Genomic DNA, 17,337 nt, shown 5'->3' on the forward strand with positions numbered 1-17,337 from the left:
TGGCCAACAGATCAGACTGTGGTTGTACTGGTCAGCTTACAGGTATGAATGTGTGTGTGAATGTGAACAGGGGACTCCTGAAAAAGAGAGCATTGCTCTCAGTGAGACTCCCCCTGTATTTAAAAAAAAAAAAAAAAAAAAAATCGGCATGAAAACCGATACCGATATTTTCCGATATCGATTTTTTTATGCTAATATCGGCCGATAATATCGGTAGGCCGATAATATCGGACATCCCTAGCTAATATGCATTCTTGGATTTTCAGAATGACCCTATCATATATCATATCATATCATACAGTATGTCATGTCATATAAACAGGGGTTCCCAAACTTTTCAGACCACGTCAGACAGTCCACTGATACAGAAATAAAAATCCCCATAAAATAAAATTAGCTGATTTAACCATACAATACAGTAGCATCAGAAAGGCTAAATAACAACATAAGGCTATATTGGTTCAAAACGGAGACACACACACACACACGTGCACACACGCACACACACACATTAGGCTTATTTAGCCGTGCACCTCCCTGACAAGCTAGCATAACTTGGTGGTACCAAGTTTCATATGCTACCAGAAACATCACTCTGCCTTTAAAACCGAGCCCGCTACAGCCTCTGAAAGTACATTTTCAAAATCTAGATATTTCCCAAATATCGCAATATTTTCGAAAATCAGCTCAAGCCTACCTCAGGGTTAATATGTGAAAACTGTATTTAGTGCAGGCCATTAGCGATATTTTGTGCAAATTCTTGCAAAAGCACCAATTTGCCAGATGTAGATGTAGATTTAGCCAGAGCGGCGCCCGAGTCTGTGACTCTCGGGATCGCCATGCCGCCAAATCTAATATGGCCGCTACACAAAAACCCCGCCGGTCCACAGTTAATCAATGCATAGCCTACAAATGGATCTCACTCTGAATGTGCGCATATCATGTCATTTGGTGATGCAGCTCTACTCACACTGACGGACAATCTGTGTCCCCTTTGTCAAACAATTTCTCTGAACTGGCATGTGTTGGACGGTAAAGAGTAACGTTAATTGATATTTTTCAATCGTCTGACCCTTCATGTTCAGTGCGCACATATAGCAGGGAGAAAGAGAGAGAGAGAGAGAGAGACGGAATGAGCCAGTGAAGAAGAAAAAGTAGTGTTTTACTATCAACCACAATGATAAACGCACAAATGTACCTGTCCGTACCTGAGGAGGGGAGGGAAACAACAACATGATTATCAGGCACTCGCCCCCCCGATGCACCCCGTGAAATGTTTACTTGCATTTGCGTCGCCCACCCACATGGCATGGCAACATACTTGTTTTTTTACTGTTTAACTGATAGTATTAATCAGTTAATGTTGAAACGATCGGTTATCAGTTAAACAGTTATCGGTTGACATCCCTAATTTCATCTCTTGGCCTTATTTAGTCATAAATCCATCAATGAATGATCAAAAAGGAACTGTTTTGTTCCATTGAACTCTATAATAGCTAGGTGTCCGCAGTGACAGAGTCCACAGGGAAACAACAGTTGACTTCCTGGTTTCTGAGATTAAGCTGTAATCGTCATGACAACAATCATTTGCATGCAGGAGCAATAATTGAGAGGTTTTAGCACGGAGAGTCGGGACGGTTACATTTTCCACTTGGCAATTAATTACAGATGCCACTCTCCATTTGTAAACCATTAGGCTGGAGAGTGGAGAGCGTTTTGTTAAAACCCAACTTGGATTAACAGCTGACAGCCACACAACTCATTTACACTCCTTTTCCACCCCATCCTTTTCTCTGTGACATAAGAAAGCACATTGAGAAGAAAGCTCCCTCTTCACAGAAGATCCAATAAACATTCGACAGCAAATAAAAGCCAATAGGATCAACAATAAACTGGTTAGACATGAAGAATAAAACCAGAAAATACATCAAGGAAAAACAGATGAAAGGCATTGAAAGTCTGTCTGTAAAAATGGCTTTTAGGAAACCATTTAAAATATGACCATGGCTGAGTTCCTCTAGCAGCAACACTGTTAAAATTTCCCGTTACTCACTTAACTCTCTTCCAACTGTAGATTCCATTCAGGAACGTTCTCTCAGTAACATTCTCTGGGGGGGCAGGGGCGGAGCTTAATTAATTGAATTCATTGGCTCTTATTGTCATCGTGTGCTACATGCTTCGAGCCATACACAGTTGCCAAATCTGCTTATTGTAACCGACGACTTTGGGCTTGTTTTCTGTAAAGTCGCTAACAAATATTGGGCTTGTTTCCATACCCGCTTGCCTGAGATCTGGCAACACTCAACACTATGTTACCGACCTAGCCTGGCCCAGAGCCATATAATAGAAGCATTTATTGCAATGTCATTCTCAGTTTAACTGCGAATGTATGGAGTGCTGCTTTTGTGAAAATAGTTTACTACACAGTTGTTTATTAATTATAATTACCTAAAATGGTAATAAATATTGCAATATGTGCAAATTGACAGTGCTGCAAATAGTATTATTCTGGCACAATGCATTGCACCCACTTAATATGCCTTATGTTACTGTTGGTGAGCTCACTAACTAGCCAAATGTTGAGAATATCATAAACATGGGGACATGTCCGTCAGAATTTAATGAAAAGGTAATATGCACCTTCCTTACAAGGTGAAAGAGTTACATAACAAACAAAAACATGATGAAGACACAAATACACTGTAACTGTACAATTTAGGGAAAGTAATTGTTTCCACTTAACAGTCTAAATGTTGAAGAGAGAGGTCATTTTTGTTGTTGCAGCCCCCCCAATGTAACTGTTGTTCCCCACTGTGCCCACCTCCTGAACATAATCTTTTTTTTTTTGGGGGGGGGGGGGGGGAAATCTTCCGGGTTTAATCACAGCTCTGATCAACACACAAGAAGAATATTATGTAATTCCCTATATTTTATATTTCATAAACAGAACATGTGAACGTGGGCATAGAGCAATGCAGTACAAATTAATAATCCCTCGAGTCGACAACATAGAAAAAGCCTGATTGCAAACATTCTCCCCTCTTCCTCATCTGTAACACAGATGAGATATTTGTTGAGACTAACTGTGATGAGCAACAGAAAAAAAGAAAAAGAAAATCAATCCACAAGCTGTTAATGTCTGCATGCCATGGACAGTAGGGATGTTCATCAATAATCGATAATCGATAATTGATCGTTGAGGAATGAATTCGATCACGTGGAATTTTTATCGATTATTATTATTATTATTATTTTTGCGGACTAGGTTTGGGTGGAATTCGTTCCTCCTCGCCCCACTCCATTGCACAGCCGACTAACGTGAGGTGGAGCTTCATATAGTCTCTAGTTTTCTGGCTGGGCGGGGGGCCTTTGTGCCAACAAAACTGTTTTAAACATGGGGAATTCACACCGGCATGCGCCGCGGGACACAAACAAACACACCCAGCTGTCTGCGGACCTCAGTGAGGCTGTTATAACTATGACACTTCGTACACTTCTCTCCTAATTTCCAACAAAGTGTGAGTAACGGTATATGTGTTTAAGTGAATTCAAGTCGTTTTATTTGTTTATAACGTTATGAACTATGAAGTAGCAGCAGTCAGCATGGACTCAGCTAGCCTTTAGCTGCTAACGCCCACCTGAATCAATTCACACACATCTCGTGGCTAATAATATCCATGCGTCGGACTCTGAGAGCAGCTGGATGGAACTCGACCATCAGGACAGATGAGGTTTTTGTCGCGAGTTTATAAGCCTGGAAGCCGTGGCCGGTGAGCTGCCTGAGTCCTACTTTCAAAATGTGAGTACAGTAGCCTAGCTAGCTAGTGTAAGGCTGTGTGACTGTGGTTGTCAACGTTACCGCAGGCGCGCTCATGACGTTATAAGGACGCGCCGCTGTTGATTTGACTCTTGTGCTGTCAGCTAAGCTGGAAGACGCCGATTGCCTTACATCACAAGAGTCATGTAACCTGACATGTAACATGTTTGTTTACCTGGCCACAGCGCTAGTGTCTGATATTCTTACTACACAGCGGCATCGCCATTATAGCTGTTTGTGGAGCAACGTTTCTATTTTACAATTTCGGCTCAGAAATTGTAAAATGGTAACGTACTGCCACGTTGATTTTCAACTATAGCCTACATTGCAGAAAAAACACACCTTGATTTAAAAATGAGAATTTGTTTGTCATGGTTTTATTAGGCTACATAATTCCGACCATACAGGTTTGTGGTGTAAGGTAACAATAGATTGCTTTTGAGAAAGGTGTTGTGCCAAGCTGCCTCTCCCCACCCTGGCCGGCCCAAAACACCCAGGGCACCGACCCACACCCACCCCACCACCAAGCCTGCATACCCATCCAGCTCCCACCTTCTCGGGGGAGACCCCCCTCCAGCACCCGGCGCACACAGACTCCCGCCCCGCCAGACCCTCGATCCCCTAATCGAATTCAAAACGCATCATTTTTTCGCACAACACCTGTGTCCGGCCAGTACAGTAACCTCTTTCCCTGCAATTGCATGTAAGACCAGCTTCTCCACAGCGCAGATGGCAGCTGAAGTCCCTCTCGCCATCAAGCAGACAGTGACGGGAGCATGTGTCTTTATGTGCGCTAAGGGGAAAATGACAGACTAAATTGGTGGGATTCGATGTATATACAGTATAATAGAAAATAGCTGATTAATAAAATGTGTGCTGGTGGAACGAAATTCAACTTCTTCAAATAGAGCAGCATCACGCGGCACTCAGTACGCTGCGTAATCACGCATGCAGTATTACCACAGCCTCACATGTCTCTCTCTCTCCCTCTCCCCATCTAGGCTATCTTTTCTCTCCCCCTCTTTCTCTCTCTCACTCTAGTCCCTCTCAGTGAAGGAGGAAGCTGCTGACGTGACGCTGTGGTTTTATGGGCATGACCACACCTCCACTATGCTTTTGGGCATAAACACGCCTATACGGAGATGTGCGCCGAGATGACGTGAAGCGCAGCGGGCCGAAACGCCCACAATTAGGGCTTTGCACGGCTCTATTCCAGCGCAAAACGGGCGCTAATGCAAAAATACCGCCGTCGGGAAGATAGAGCCCTTAGCTTAGTGACTCTGTAACGCACGCAAACACACACACACACACACACACACACACACACACACACACACACACACACACACACACACACACACACACACACACACACAGCAGCTTGTCCATCTGTGCCATATTTCAAATCTCCATTTCATCTTTGTGGTTGAGTTTGCATAATTTTTTTGAATAATTTGAATCACAGGTGTCTCAAACAGTACATAGACAGTGGAAAAATGTGTGTAATAATAATACAGTGTAATAATCATTCAATCATTTATATAAATACAACAGAAGCAGTGTTACCTTGGAGGAGCCCAGTCATGCTTGGTGCAGTCTAACAGTGTTCCCACGTAGGTCCGCTTTCTCCACGTCACGTTCACCACCAGCACACCTGCCAATCACAGCAGAGGACTGTTAGTGTCAGGCTTACCAATCAGCCTATCGCAGAGGAATGTTAGCATCAGGCTTACAACAACCAGCCAATCACAGCAGAGGGCTGTTAGCATCAGGCTTAGCAAAACAACTCTCGGTATCAACGTCACTTTGAAGCACAAATATTGCGATATATGATATTATTGCCCGTTGTTGTATTTTATTCAGGTTAGGGATGTTAATGATTACCCGTTTACCGATTAAAATTAATTAACTGTTTTGACCAACAACATTGTTACTTTTATACCAGTCCAGCAGAGGGCGTACCTCACCCAGCTGGCGCATGCAACAGAAGGAGTGGTCACGTGAGAAGGTCGTCACGCATGTCGTCATGTGAGGAAGTAGGAAGTAGATTGAGGAAACAAGCCCATGAAACAAACCCATGGTAAAATTAGCAGCAAGCGCGTGCTAGCAAGAGCAAAATGCAGTCCAGTGTGGAAGCATTACAACAACTAAAATAGGAAAATGCTATTAATGTAAATATTGAGATGCTATTCTCAAATACAACTCCACGGGCAATTTATAATCGCCCGACGAGCATCGATGAACGTCACGTTACGTTCCATTATTGCCGGATGCTGATTTTGGATGCTGTCACTCATAAAAAGTAGAAATACTAGGCGATAGGAGAACACATCGTGCGTGCAGAGACAAGAACACATAAGCTTTGCTTTATGGTGGAAAAGGAGATGCTGCCTTTAAGCGTGGTGGACGGCGAGGGATTTCATGAGCTACTGAAGTTCATTGAACCAGACGATCTGTCATCTCAGGCAAGATTTGTTTTCAGTCTGATACGTCTCCTGACCCTCGCACCACTTGGGTTCATCTGCTGTTATAGGTAAGATGTCAGGCATCACTTTTCAATTTAGACTGTTTCATAACAAGCGAAAATGTTGCTCATAGTTGCTTTAATGAGTAGTGGGTGGTCCACAGTATCAAAAGCCTTTGTAAGGTCAATAAACAGAGACACGCAGATAAGTTTGTTGTCCAGGGCCTTGCATATTGTTTAAAATATTGAGTGAATCCAGATATGATTTCAACTGGGTAGGTAGCGAAAAGTGATTCCAAAATTGTAGACAGGACAGAGAGATTTGAAATAGGTCTATATAATTATTCATTTCAGATCGGTTGCCAGCTTTAGGCAGGGATGTGACGTAAGCTTGCTTCCAGGTAACTGGAACCTAAGGCCAATGGACATATTAAAGACGTGGGTGATGGGCTCTGCTATGATCGATGCAGCAGCCGTTAACAGGAATGCATCCAGTCCATCAGGCCCAGGTGACTTTTTAAGGTCCATTGTATTTAGAGCATGAAGGACGTCGGAGACCTGAAAGGCTTCAAAATCAAATGAGAGAACAGAGGTTGAAGATGTACTTGAGGGTATAATACACTCTGAAGGGTCAGGTGGGAAAGAGGGGGACTGCTGATCAAGAATAAGACCTGCCTTCTCAAAATTACTGTTAAAGGCATTTAGCATATCATGTTTGTCAGTGATGGAGACATTTCCAATTTTCAATTCTTGGGGAAAAACAGATGCATTTTTGTTGTGTAGAACGTTGATTGTTTTCCAGAATTTTGAAGGATTATTAAAACTATTATTTGTCAGGATAAGATAGTAATTTGATTTGGAGGTTCAAATGGAGGAAATGCACTGATTTCTGAAGGCTCTGAAGCGCTGCTAAAATCTTCAGTACTATTGGTCTTCCTTGCTAGTAGGGACCACTGTTTATTTCTACAGTGGATGAGCTTGGCAAGTTCTTTGGTGAACCATGGATTGTCTCGATTCTTCATTCTGAACTTTTTGAAGGGAGCATGTCTGTTTGCAACCAGGATCGGCTTAGTTATGCAACTGCTGCTGAAAAAAGGCAACAGCCTTATTAACAGTAGGAATCAGTGCAATTCATTCCCAGTTTAGTCTTGCCAGGTCATGCAGAAAGGCCTGTTCTGTGAAGTGTTTGAAACACTGTCTTGTAACAGTGAGACCATTTGATTTGAGTGTTTTGGTATTTCTAACACAACCAATTACACAGTAGTCGCTCATGTCGTTTGCAAACACACCAATTGCTGTATACTTATGAGCCCTATTGGTGAGTATGACATCTAATAGTGTGTCACTGTTTGGCTTAGGTGGGTTGAGTCTGGTCGGGCTATCAATAAGTTGCATTAAGTTTAAAGAGTCCAAATTTAAATCCCCAAAAGTTTTGGACACCACCTCAGTTAAATTCGACACTGTTTAGTCTGTCTCTGGTACAACTCTGCTCAGTTAATACATGTAGCAGACACCAGCTGATCCAATTTAAGGTCACTCATCGTCTTCACTACTCCAAGCATAAACTGCACAAGATCTTCCCTTCTGTCTCGCCACTGTGTGAAAGGTGTCAGGTGTCAGAGGGAACATTATCTCATGCCTTTTGGTTCTGCCCTTCATTAACGGGATTCTGGGCCAAAATATTTGACTGGTACTCTAAGGCCTACAAAATAACCCTACAGCCGAAGACAGAACTCACCATCTTCGGCTGCTCTGAGTCCTCTCTGGACTTCCCTACGGCTGTGCAACAATCTCTGACACTGGGGACAACTGTCGCCCTCCAGACGAGGAGTTCTGCTCTCCCCATCGTCCATTAAGTCCATGGACACCTGCCTCCAAGGGCATTATCCTGCTTATATCATGGTCACGTTTTTCACCAGCCATAACTCCGTTTCCCTGCACACCTGAGGATTTGTCTAAAACCTCCAAAATCCTCACCATCCCATAAGGTCACTAGTTGAGTTTCCATCCAAATGTATGGCAAATTGCAAAATGCAAAATTATGCCCGTTTCCACCCACTGGTTAAACGAGGTGAACCAAGACACTGCGCTTCCCCCCCGGCACCACATCAGCGACCAGGATATTGCATGTTTTGGTGTGGGGTTCCTATATGAAGGAAACCCCCAGGGGGCACGGGGAGAACATGCAAACTCCACACAGAAAGGCCCTTTTGACGACCCCACCGGGGCGGTGGGCACTCGAGGACATGCGGACAGGCACGCACTCCTTCAGCGCTCACAGCGTCCCAGGTGGGAATCGAACCCAGGACCTTCTAGCTGTGAGGCGACAGCGCTTGCCATTGCACCACCGTGCCCCCCACTGCACGTGATCGCATTTACCTTTTATTGATATGCCAACTTTTCCACCTCCCCCAAGGGTAAAAAATGTTCGGCAATATTGGGATTTTTTTTTACGGCAAGTTGAAAATTTGCATAAAAACAGGTGAATAGAAAGTTCCACTGCTTAGATATGATTTGGCAACGGGAGATAATCTCGTCCACACAGCAGTCAGCTTATAGAACCCTTTACTCAGCTAACATTATGAGCCAGAGAGCTAACGTTATGCTAGCAAGTTTCAAAGTCAATAACATTGCGTACGGTTGACAAACAGTAAATATAATTTGACAGCATTGTTAATAACAAGACTAGCTAGCTATCAAGCCCCGTCACTGTCCCCAAATCAACGTCAAGATTTTCAAGAACAAAATAGGCGGTGCTGTCGGCCGCAGCCTGAAGTAGGCTAACGAGTTGAATAGTGAATGGGATGTGAGATGACCTTAGCGATACAAAGCATCAGTCAGTTCAGAGGGCCGGCTTCTTGCTGCTTGTGTGTTACAGTCGCCCTCCTGTGGTGTCAGAGGGTGAGGCAGTGAAGGAAGGTTTCACCAGTATTCATCACCATGCTATAACAGTAGGTAAATGGAAACCCCACAAGCAGGACCGTGGCTAAAGGTCTGGAAGCAAAATGCTAAGGTCACACCTTTGAGGTGACAATTGTTTTCAAAGTGGTACGAGCTGTTTGCCGCGGCCTCTGTGAAATTGGTCAAACTGATTCTGGTCAGGAATGTCTGACGAGAAGAATGCACTCATCTAATCCTGTCCGGTTTCTGATTGGAAAGAAACATCAACCTGCAAGGGTTAAACTATCAGCTGGGGGGGGGGAAGCCCTGCATCCAGTCAGGGTGGGTCTCTCTCTCTCTCTCTCTCTCTCTTGCCCCTCCCCCCCAACCACCCACACACGCACGCACGCACATTTGACATTTGAAAACCATTAACCTCTCTTCTGCGATGTGCCAGTGGCAACGCAGAGGAAATCAACTTTGGGACACATTACAGCTTTAAAAGCAGGTTTGACTGCAACACACTTCTCACTCTTCAATTAGCGCCATCGCCACCGTCAGAAATGCTTTCACAGCATGGGGAATTAATGAGTTTCTGAGACACGGCGAGCGTATATCGATCGTGTTTAACGAGAAACCTCCGGCTAACGAGCCGGACAGATCTGATAACACCGTGTCACCAGACAGTGACATGTCATCATGGCCCTCAGTCTCTGTGAGCTCACTTCGTAACATCTTGACAGCATGAGTGTTCAGACAAAAGAGTCCACAATGCCAGACTCCTCACCAAAACCAAAACAAACGGACAAAAAAATTATTGCATTTATATAGCACTTGTGTAGCTCGCCCTTGGATGATGCGCGGCAGCCAGTTGGTGCCAGAACGCTGACCACACATCAGCTATCGAGGTGAAGAGTTGAGGATTGAAAGAGCCAATTAAGTAAGGAGGGATGATTAGGCCCGTGTGGAAATTTAGCCAGGCCATGGGGGTCACACCCCCAGGGCACAGGGGTTACACCCTCCACACCATGGGGGTCACACCCTCCACACCATGGGGGTCACACCCTTAAGGCTATGGGGGTTACACCCCCAGCGCCCCGGGGTTACACCCTCCAGGCCCTGAGGCCTGGAGGGTGTACACCTGCCGTCCCCCTCAGTGCGCTGTGGGTGGGCCTGCAGTAGTGCTATCTTGTGGTAGACTGAAAACAACTGCGCTAAGATCAATAAAAGCTTGTCTTAAACCAGCGCAGTAATGGCGCACTACTGTAATATTTCCCTGCTTCCAGTATGCGGTGCCGTTGCCCAACGTGCGTAATAATAATAATAATAATAATACATTTTATTTGGAGACGCCTTTCAGAACACCCAAGGTCATCATACAGTGCATAAAAGAGACATAACATTATAAAATATCATTATACTCAGATAAAAACAGGCATTGCAAACACCAGCATAATTAAAATACAGTGAGCGTAGATAAAAGAAAAGACAGACAAAAGATACACAGGGGAGGCAGATGACACAGATAGAGCGCTGTATGAGATTAAAGTGAGTAGACCAGTTTGAACAGGTGGGTTTTTGAGGTGGGATTTGAATGTGGTTATGGAGTCAGACTGTCGGATGTGTAACGGCAAGGAGTTCCAGAGTCTGGATGCGGAGCAGCTGAAGGCCCTGGCACCCATAGTGGGGGTGTTGGTTGCTCTTGGTCTCCTTCTCTCTCTAATTAGTATTCTGCTTAATCAACATGCAGCCCAACAGCAGCAGCGTCTGCCTCGTATCCTTCCGCCAGAGGAGAGAAGGCCAGCTATCACTACGCCTTCTGAAGGATAGTCCCCGAGTGCCCCAAAAAAAATAAAAAATAAAATGTTCGCCCTTCTCTCCATCCTTACTCCCATCCTCTTTTTCCTCCTCTCCATCCCGCCCTCTCGCCTGTTTGGAGGGAGAGAGAGAGCTCTAGATGTACTCTCTCTTCCTCTCTCCTGCTCCATCTTGTATATGAGATATTCAGTATCTTTATTCAGATTCCACATTATTCATATTAATTACATCCTATTGTAAATTACTATATTAAATATCCACATATATAATTAAGCAATAACACATGAGTCACGACAGGTATATGCTCATTATACTTTAAAGGAGAAGAAAGGCCAGCACTCTCAAAATGTCCTTTTTGTTGATTTAATAAAGCAGATGGCAAAGTACAAACGTTTCAACAGTAATTGTCTTCCTCAGTGTACCACTGTACCACTGTACCACTGAGGAAGACAATCTTTTTGAGCCGTGCACCCACCGACTGTTTTATCTGTGAGTGTGCTTGCTTTTCCACCTTTTCCATATGCTTATTATACCACACCTAAGGCTCGTGCTTTGAAAACACCCTTGTACAATGAGCATAATATCACGGCCTGAAGTGAGCTATTTGCTTTTTATAAAACGGTTACCAAGTATGGCAATAGTATGGAAAGTAATAGACAACTCCAATTTAAATAGCTGTTATTCAGAAATCATAATGTTCTGTAGAATAAAATACTCCCTCCTGGCTCCTGAATGTACAACGTAACATCAGCAACACATGTTTGGTGACAAACATAAACAGCTAACGTTATAACGGTGGTACGGTGGTGCAGTGGTAAGCGCTGTCGCCTCTCAGCTCGAAGGTCCTGGGTTCGATTCCCACCTGGGACGCTGTGGGCGCTGGAGTTGTGACCCCCCCATATCTTCAGTGCCTACTGCCCAGGTGGGCTATCTCGTCGAAAGGGCCTTTCTGTGTGGAGTTTGCATGTTCTCCCCGTACCCCCCAGGGGGTTCCCCCGTACATAACCCCCCACTAAAAACATGCAGAAGATCGTCATCCGACCAGTGACGACAACATCTGAAGTTGGTCCAATGATGGTCCAATGAAGGTACCCGGGCGCTGGAAAGAAATAGCGACCACTGCTCCTGGCCTGCCCCCTGGAGGAAAGGACAAGCCTGGATGGGTCGAATGCAGAGGACATATTTCACTGGCCACCGTCAGCATGAGTGTGTGTTGTGGCCACATGCATGTGTTGTAGTGTGTTCGTGTGACAATAAAGACGGGCTGCCGTCTGAAAAATCGCGTTTTCTTTTTTTTAGCTAGCTAACGTTGGCTAATGCTTGTGCTTATTTTACAGAGGACAAACAAAAAGGAAGAGCAAGTCAGTTGGACTAAGTGGCAAGTTCTGAAAATGTGTCTTCATACTTTATTCCAGCTAAAAAGTAGGCTATCGGTTTGCCTGTGAAAGCCACCTCTGCTAGGCTAACGTTAATGTTAGCTAGCGTTAGCCTACATTAGCGGTTGTGCAAACACAGACTGTGCGTGCTGCATTAACTTTTTTCGTAGTACAACCGATGCTGGAATAAAACACATATTTTCAGAACTTCCACTACCACTTCAGTCCTACTTCCTCGCTCACTTCCAGTCCTCTCATTTCTATTGCAGTCCCAAATCTGATATTCCCTGAGACTGATGTCGTAGCTTACAGCCAGGGAGCACACACAGACAGCCGCTCTGTTTGCGAGGCTAGCTAGTAGCTACTCTTTGTTTTCTCAGAGTGTTTCGGGGATGCGGTTCTGTTATTTTGCACATCATAAGGTTAGTTTCACTGAGCTATATTAAAAGTGGAGACTGTGACACCACCTCCTCCCACTATGCTCTTTTGAGGCCAAAACTAGTGGACCAGATTCTGTGCAGTAGCTCCGTTGTGTGAGGTCCCCGCCCCTCTGAACCTTTTTTTATCTAGCTACTGGTTCTAGCTTTGCAGTGCGTTGTGTATTCATTATTATACACAGCCAATCCTCTAGCTCTGTAAATATGTCACTTTAAGTTCTAATAATTTGTAGGTTGTAGATTCCCACTATACTAGGGGTGTCACGATACACTCAGTTCACGATACGATACGTATCACGATACTGGGTTCACGATAACGATACGATACGATACGATTTTAACAATATTTTTTTAAACTTGAATAATGACAATATATGACTGGAAAAGTAGTATTTTATTTGAAATGCACAAATACAAAACATGCTGTTGTGGGAAATTGTTATTACAATAACAACTAGAAAAAACATGAGATTGGAGATAAGGCTTATCTTGAAATAGAATGAGTTACACCGTCACTTAGATTTACTTTGAACTAAAAGGTTTCTCAGCAGTATAAATTCTCATTATGCATCTTCAGTTTTTCTTCAAACTCAAACAACAAGACTTTTCTTAGTCTATTTTTTATGCATCAGTTTTTCCTGTCAAGTAAACAGTTTTGCCAGAAACTCAATTGAATGGTTTCTCTCCTGTATAACTTCTCATGTGTCTCTTCAGAGACTTGTTCAACTGAACTACTTTCCACACATTGAACTTCAACAAACAAAGACGTTTCTTTGTCTATTTTTGAAAAAAAAGAAAGAAAAGAAATTGCGATATGAGATTTCATCTCAACGATACATATCGTGACGTTTTACTATCGCGAAATTTCGTGGGACGATATATTGTGACACCCCTACACTATACTATTCCTCATTTATGACAATAAAGTATATATCTCATATACTTCCCTTTGTATGTTTTTTATATTTTGCTCTATTGTTATATTTTTATAGTTTCCCCTCTCCTCTCTCTCCACACTCATCTCTCCCCAATCTCCCTCTTCTCTCTCCATTCTTTTTCCTTCTCCCTCCCCTTTCTCTTCTGTGCTTGCTTTTGATAATGCTTTATGTAGACAAATTGATACATTCTGTGTATTGATAGTGTTGATTTAGCCATACACACTATATGAAGTCCTCTGAGACATGCTTGTGAACTAGGGCTATACAAATGAACTTGCTTTGACTTGTCTTTGCAATTTTCTTTGTACTATAATTGTAATGCTATTGCAGAGAAGGATCAATGTTCAAAAGAAGGTTGAAGTTGAACTGCATCTCTCTGGCCGGTTTAGGACATCCAGTGCAGGATCCGTTCTCCACTGCACCGTCTCGTTCCGTGTCTAGCTTTGGGCTTGATTCAAAGCACAGGGAGTGTCTGCTGTATAATTCACTGTCTGTCCTTCTCCCCCTCCTCCCTCTCTGTCGCCCGTCTCTCCGGCCTGTTTAGCAGCTCGGTGCGTCTGGGAAATATGCCCCCGCCTTGTGTTTGTGTTGCTTTTTGCCCGAGCGGACAGGAGCTTAATTAATACTGGGCCGAGATACAAACGGCTCCTCACGCGGCTCCACGCTCCACTTCAGAAGGCCGGTGGCTGGCAGAGCGCGGGGAGACAGGATTTCTCCATTAGCAGCCTGAGGTAAGGCATTAGCCCTCCGCTGAGAGGCTGAGGCGCTGCCCGCTGTCCTCGTTTAACGTTCTCTCAGAGCGCCGCGGCGTCGCAATCATTGGGAGAGTCGGGCCGTCTGATCCGCTGCCCGGCGGCACCGAGGTATCGTTGGGCAAGTCCAAGGCAAGTCTCAAGTTTTTGAGCTAGAGTGCGAGACAAGTCAAGTCTCAAGTCAGGGGCAGGTCCAAGTCAAGTCACAAGTCTTTGGTCACAAGTCCAAGTCAGGTCTCTTATGGATGAGTGTTCTATCATCTGCAGGATGCCATCTGGTCTGCTTAGAACACTGCATAGCTAAAAAAACAAAGCTAAAAGTCCAAGTCCCCATCTCTGTAAGGCGTCTGAAAAACTCTGGATTCACACGGATAGCAGAAGGGTCTAAAGGCTTTTACATGGTGTGGAAATGAAGGGATAGACGCACTACCCAAATGCGTTGCCTCTTCAAAGCGTACTAACAACATACATTTCCCACAGCCGTTGTTGGCATTGCCAGATGAAACTGGGACTACCAAATGCCGTTAAAGTCAAGCTGAACCCAAAAATGACTTTTCTTTTCTTTTAGTTCAAATACCTGGGTATTCAGTGCACCTATTTAATAATGTATGCAAAAAAAATCACAACAATCTAATTTCTTTAGTTTTTCACACTTTTTCACATCAAAAGTTCATTTTTCAAGATTTCATTGATAACAGTAATCTACAGTTTGCTGACGTCACCTAGTACTATCAAATTTCTACCCCATTTCAACCAATCATATCACGACATGCAGCTGTCAATCAAATCAAATCAAAATAATTTTCTCTTCCAAATGAAGTAGAAAATGGCGCCTAGTGCCTGTAATCTGGCAGAATTCCTATCCCATAAACTAACTACTAACTTGGCCAATTGTTAGAAACATGAACAAAAAACAAAAACTATAATCTCTAAGAATGCGAAGAAATGTAACTGGCTCGTTAAAACCCGCATTCCAGGGATATCGTATTTACAGCAGCGATAATGGCGCGCGCATCCGAGAGCTTGGTTGTCAGGGGTCGCACTGCCGAAGGCAGCTGGCTGCCTGCGGCTCGCTGAGCTCCACTCAGCCACTAACCTCCCGTCAAAAGGGTCTTCCCGAGGGGAGCGCCACAACACACTGAATCCCACTCGATTTGGAGGCGGAACACGCCAGGATTGGCCAAAGCCCAATCCAGTCCCCAGAATTGTCAAATAAAATCATCGACATGATACTATGACCCGCCTCTCAACCTGTCATCTTAGACAAACTGTTTTCAGTCTGAAACGGACTCATTATGCACATGACGAACGGGTTCAGTTCGACTTTAAGGCAGCAAGAGTCTCTGGTCTCTGAGTGGAGGTGAGGGTTTGAATCCCTCTCCTGACAAACAGTCTTGATACTGTGATTCCCTGTGATCCCAGGCTTTTCAGACACCCTGTAGACGATCTGCCTCCATGTGCCGTCTAAAGCCAAGTGTCCTGGTTTTCATCCTAACCAAACACACCAGCTGACGCATGTTTGCACTCACAGTGAAATCAGCGGCTGTAATAGCTCCTTTTACACTGCCTGTTCAAGGCGGGAATGTTGTGCCGTCTATGCAAAACGTACGAATACGGAATGAAGGGTCATCTCCCACCAGTGAGCAAACTGACAGACAGAAGAATGTTTGGACAAACAGGGAGGCCGTGCAGAGGCTCAGTGAGAGGGGATGAGACCTTGTTTGTGGTTTAGGGGGCAAACTGAGCCGAGTTATGCAGCTTTTTAATTTCCTCACTTCTTAAAAGTGGGAGTAATTATAGCTGCTGCACAGCGGTGAGTCGGGGCTGTGAGTCGTTTGAAGGGCAAGGGGGGAAGGAGGAGGAAGAAGAAGAAGAAGAAGAAGAAGAAGAAGAAGAAGAAGAAGAAGAAGAAGAAGAAGAAGAAGAAATACAAGAGCAAATAAGAGCAAAGCAAATCCAAGAGGAACCTTGTGAGACAGCTGGATCCATCTTGCCATGCTCTATTGGTTTAACTCCACCCCAGTAGTGGGCCGGACCAATCAGTGTCCAGAGGCAGGTAGGTACGGGTGGGATTTAGGGGTGACGACAGTGATAGACAGATGGTTGATCCAATCGCCTGCCAGGCATTTTTTTTAATGTGCCTGCCCTTTTCCAAAAACGAGGTTGCAGATGGTTCTGTGTAACAAACCATCTTGCAGCATCAGGTTACAGTAGAGCTGACCGGTCACTAATTATCTGACTTTGTGGGATTATAAGTGCTGAATAAATACAAGACATAATACAAAACATTAATGTCCACTGCTACTGTGTGCTGTTTTGCAATGGGAAACATTCAACCCTAAAGTCTACTCATGAGGTAGAACCCCCACTTTTTGCTCGGTTGCTATTTGTTGCTCAGTAGCTCGGTTGCTCTTCATTGCTCAGTTGCTCTTCATTGCTCTTTGTTGCTCGGTTGCTCTTTGTTGCTCGGTTGCTCTTCATTGCTCAGTTGCTCTTCATTGCTCTTTGTTGCTCGGTTGGTCTTGGGTTACAGTTGCCTCATCCCAGCAGTAATTGTTTTGAGCTGTCAGAAAAATGTGCTCAGTAATGTCCCCATGCAGCCTCTAATGAAGAGGCTCCTGTTACGGCAAAGTCTCCCTCCTTTAGCACTAGCAGCTATTCTGCATTAGTAGTGCAGGTAATGCTGTCTTTACTGTTAGAGAGTAGAACCAAAACAAATCATTGTATTTTAGTTTTACCGGCACTGTCCGCTCAGTTTACAGTGGGCTACAGTTGTGAAGTTAGTAATTATCGCCATAGAATGGAGGCTAATGGTACAGCTGTTAAAAATCTGCCAAAACACACATCTCACGGTG

General features: G+C 44.2%; 1 protein-coding gene across 1 annotated transcript in view; it reads right to left on the bottom strand.

Moving 5' to 3' along the window:
- Positions 1-17,337, bottom strand: part of znf608 (zinc finger protein 608) — a gene marked incomplete at both ends in the record, with an annotated part of 105,401 nt that overhangs the window by 41,492 nt on the left and 46,572 nt on the right. The window contains one exon of the mRNA XM_083645458.1: positions 5,384-5,471. Coding sequence (XP_083501584.1) covers positions 5,384-5,471 — 88 coding nt within the window. The remainder of the gene's footprint in view (positions 1-5,383; positions 5,472-17,337) is intronic.

Source organism: Poromitra crassiceps (genome assembly GCF_964638095.1).
Source record: "Poromitra crassiceps genome assembly, chromosome: 10".
NCBI classification, from domain to species: domain Eukaryota; kingdom Metazoa; phylum Chordata; class Actinopteri; order Beryciformes; family Melamphaidae; genus Poromitra; species Poromitra crassiceps.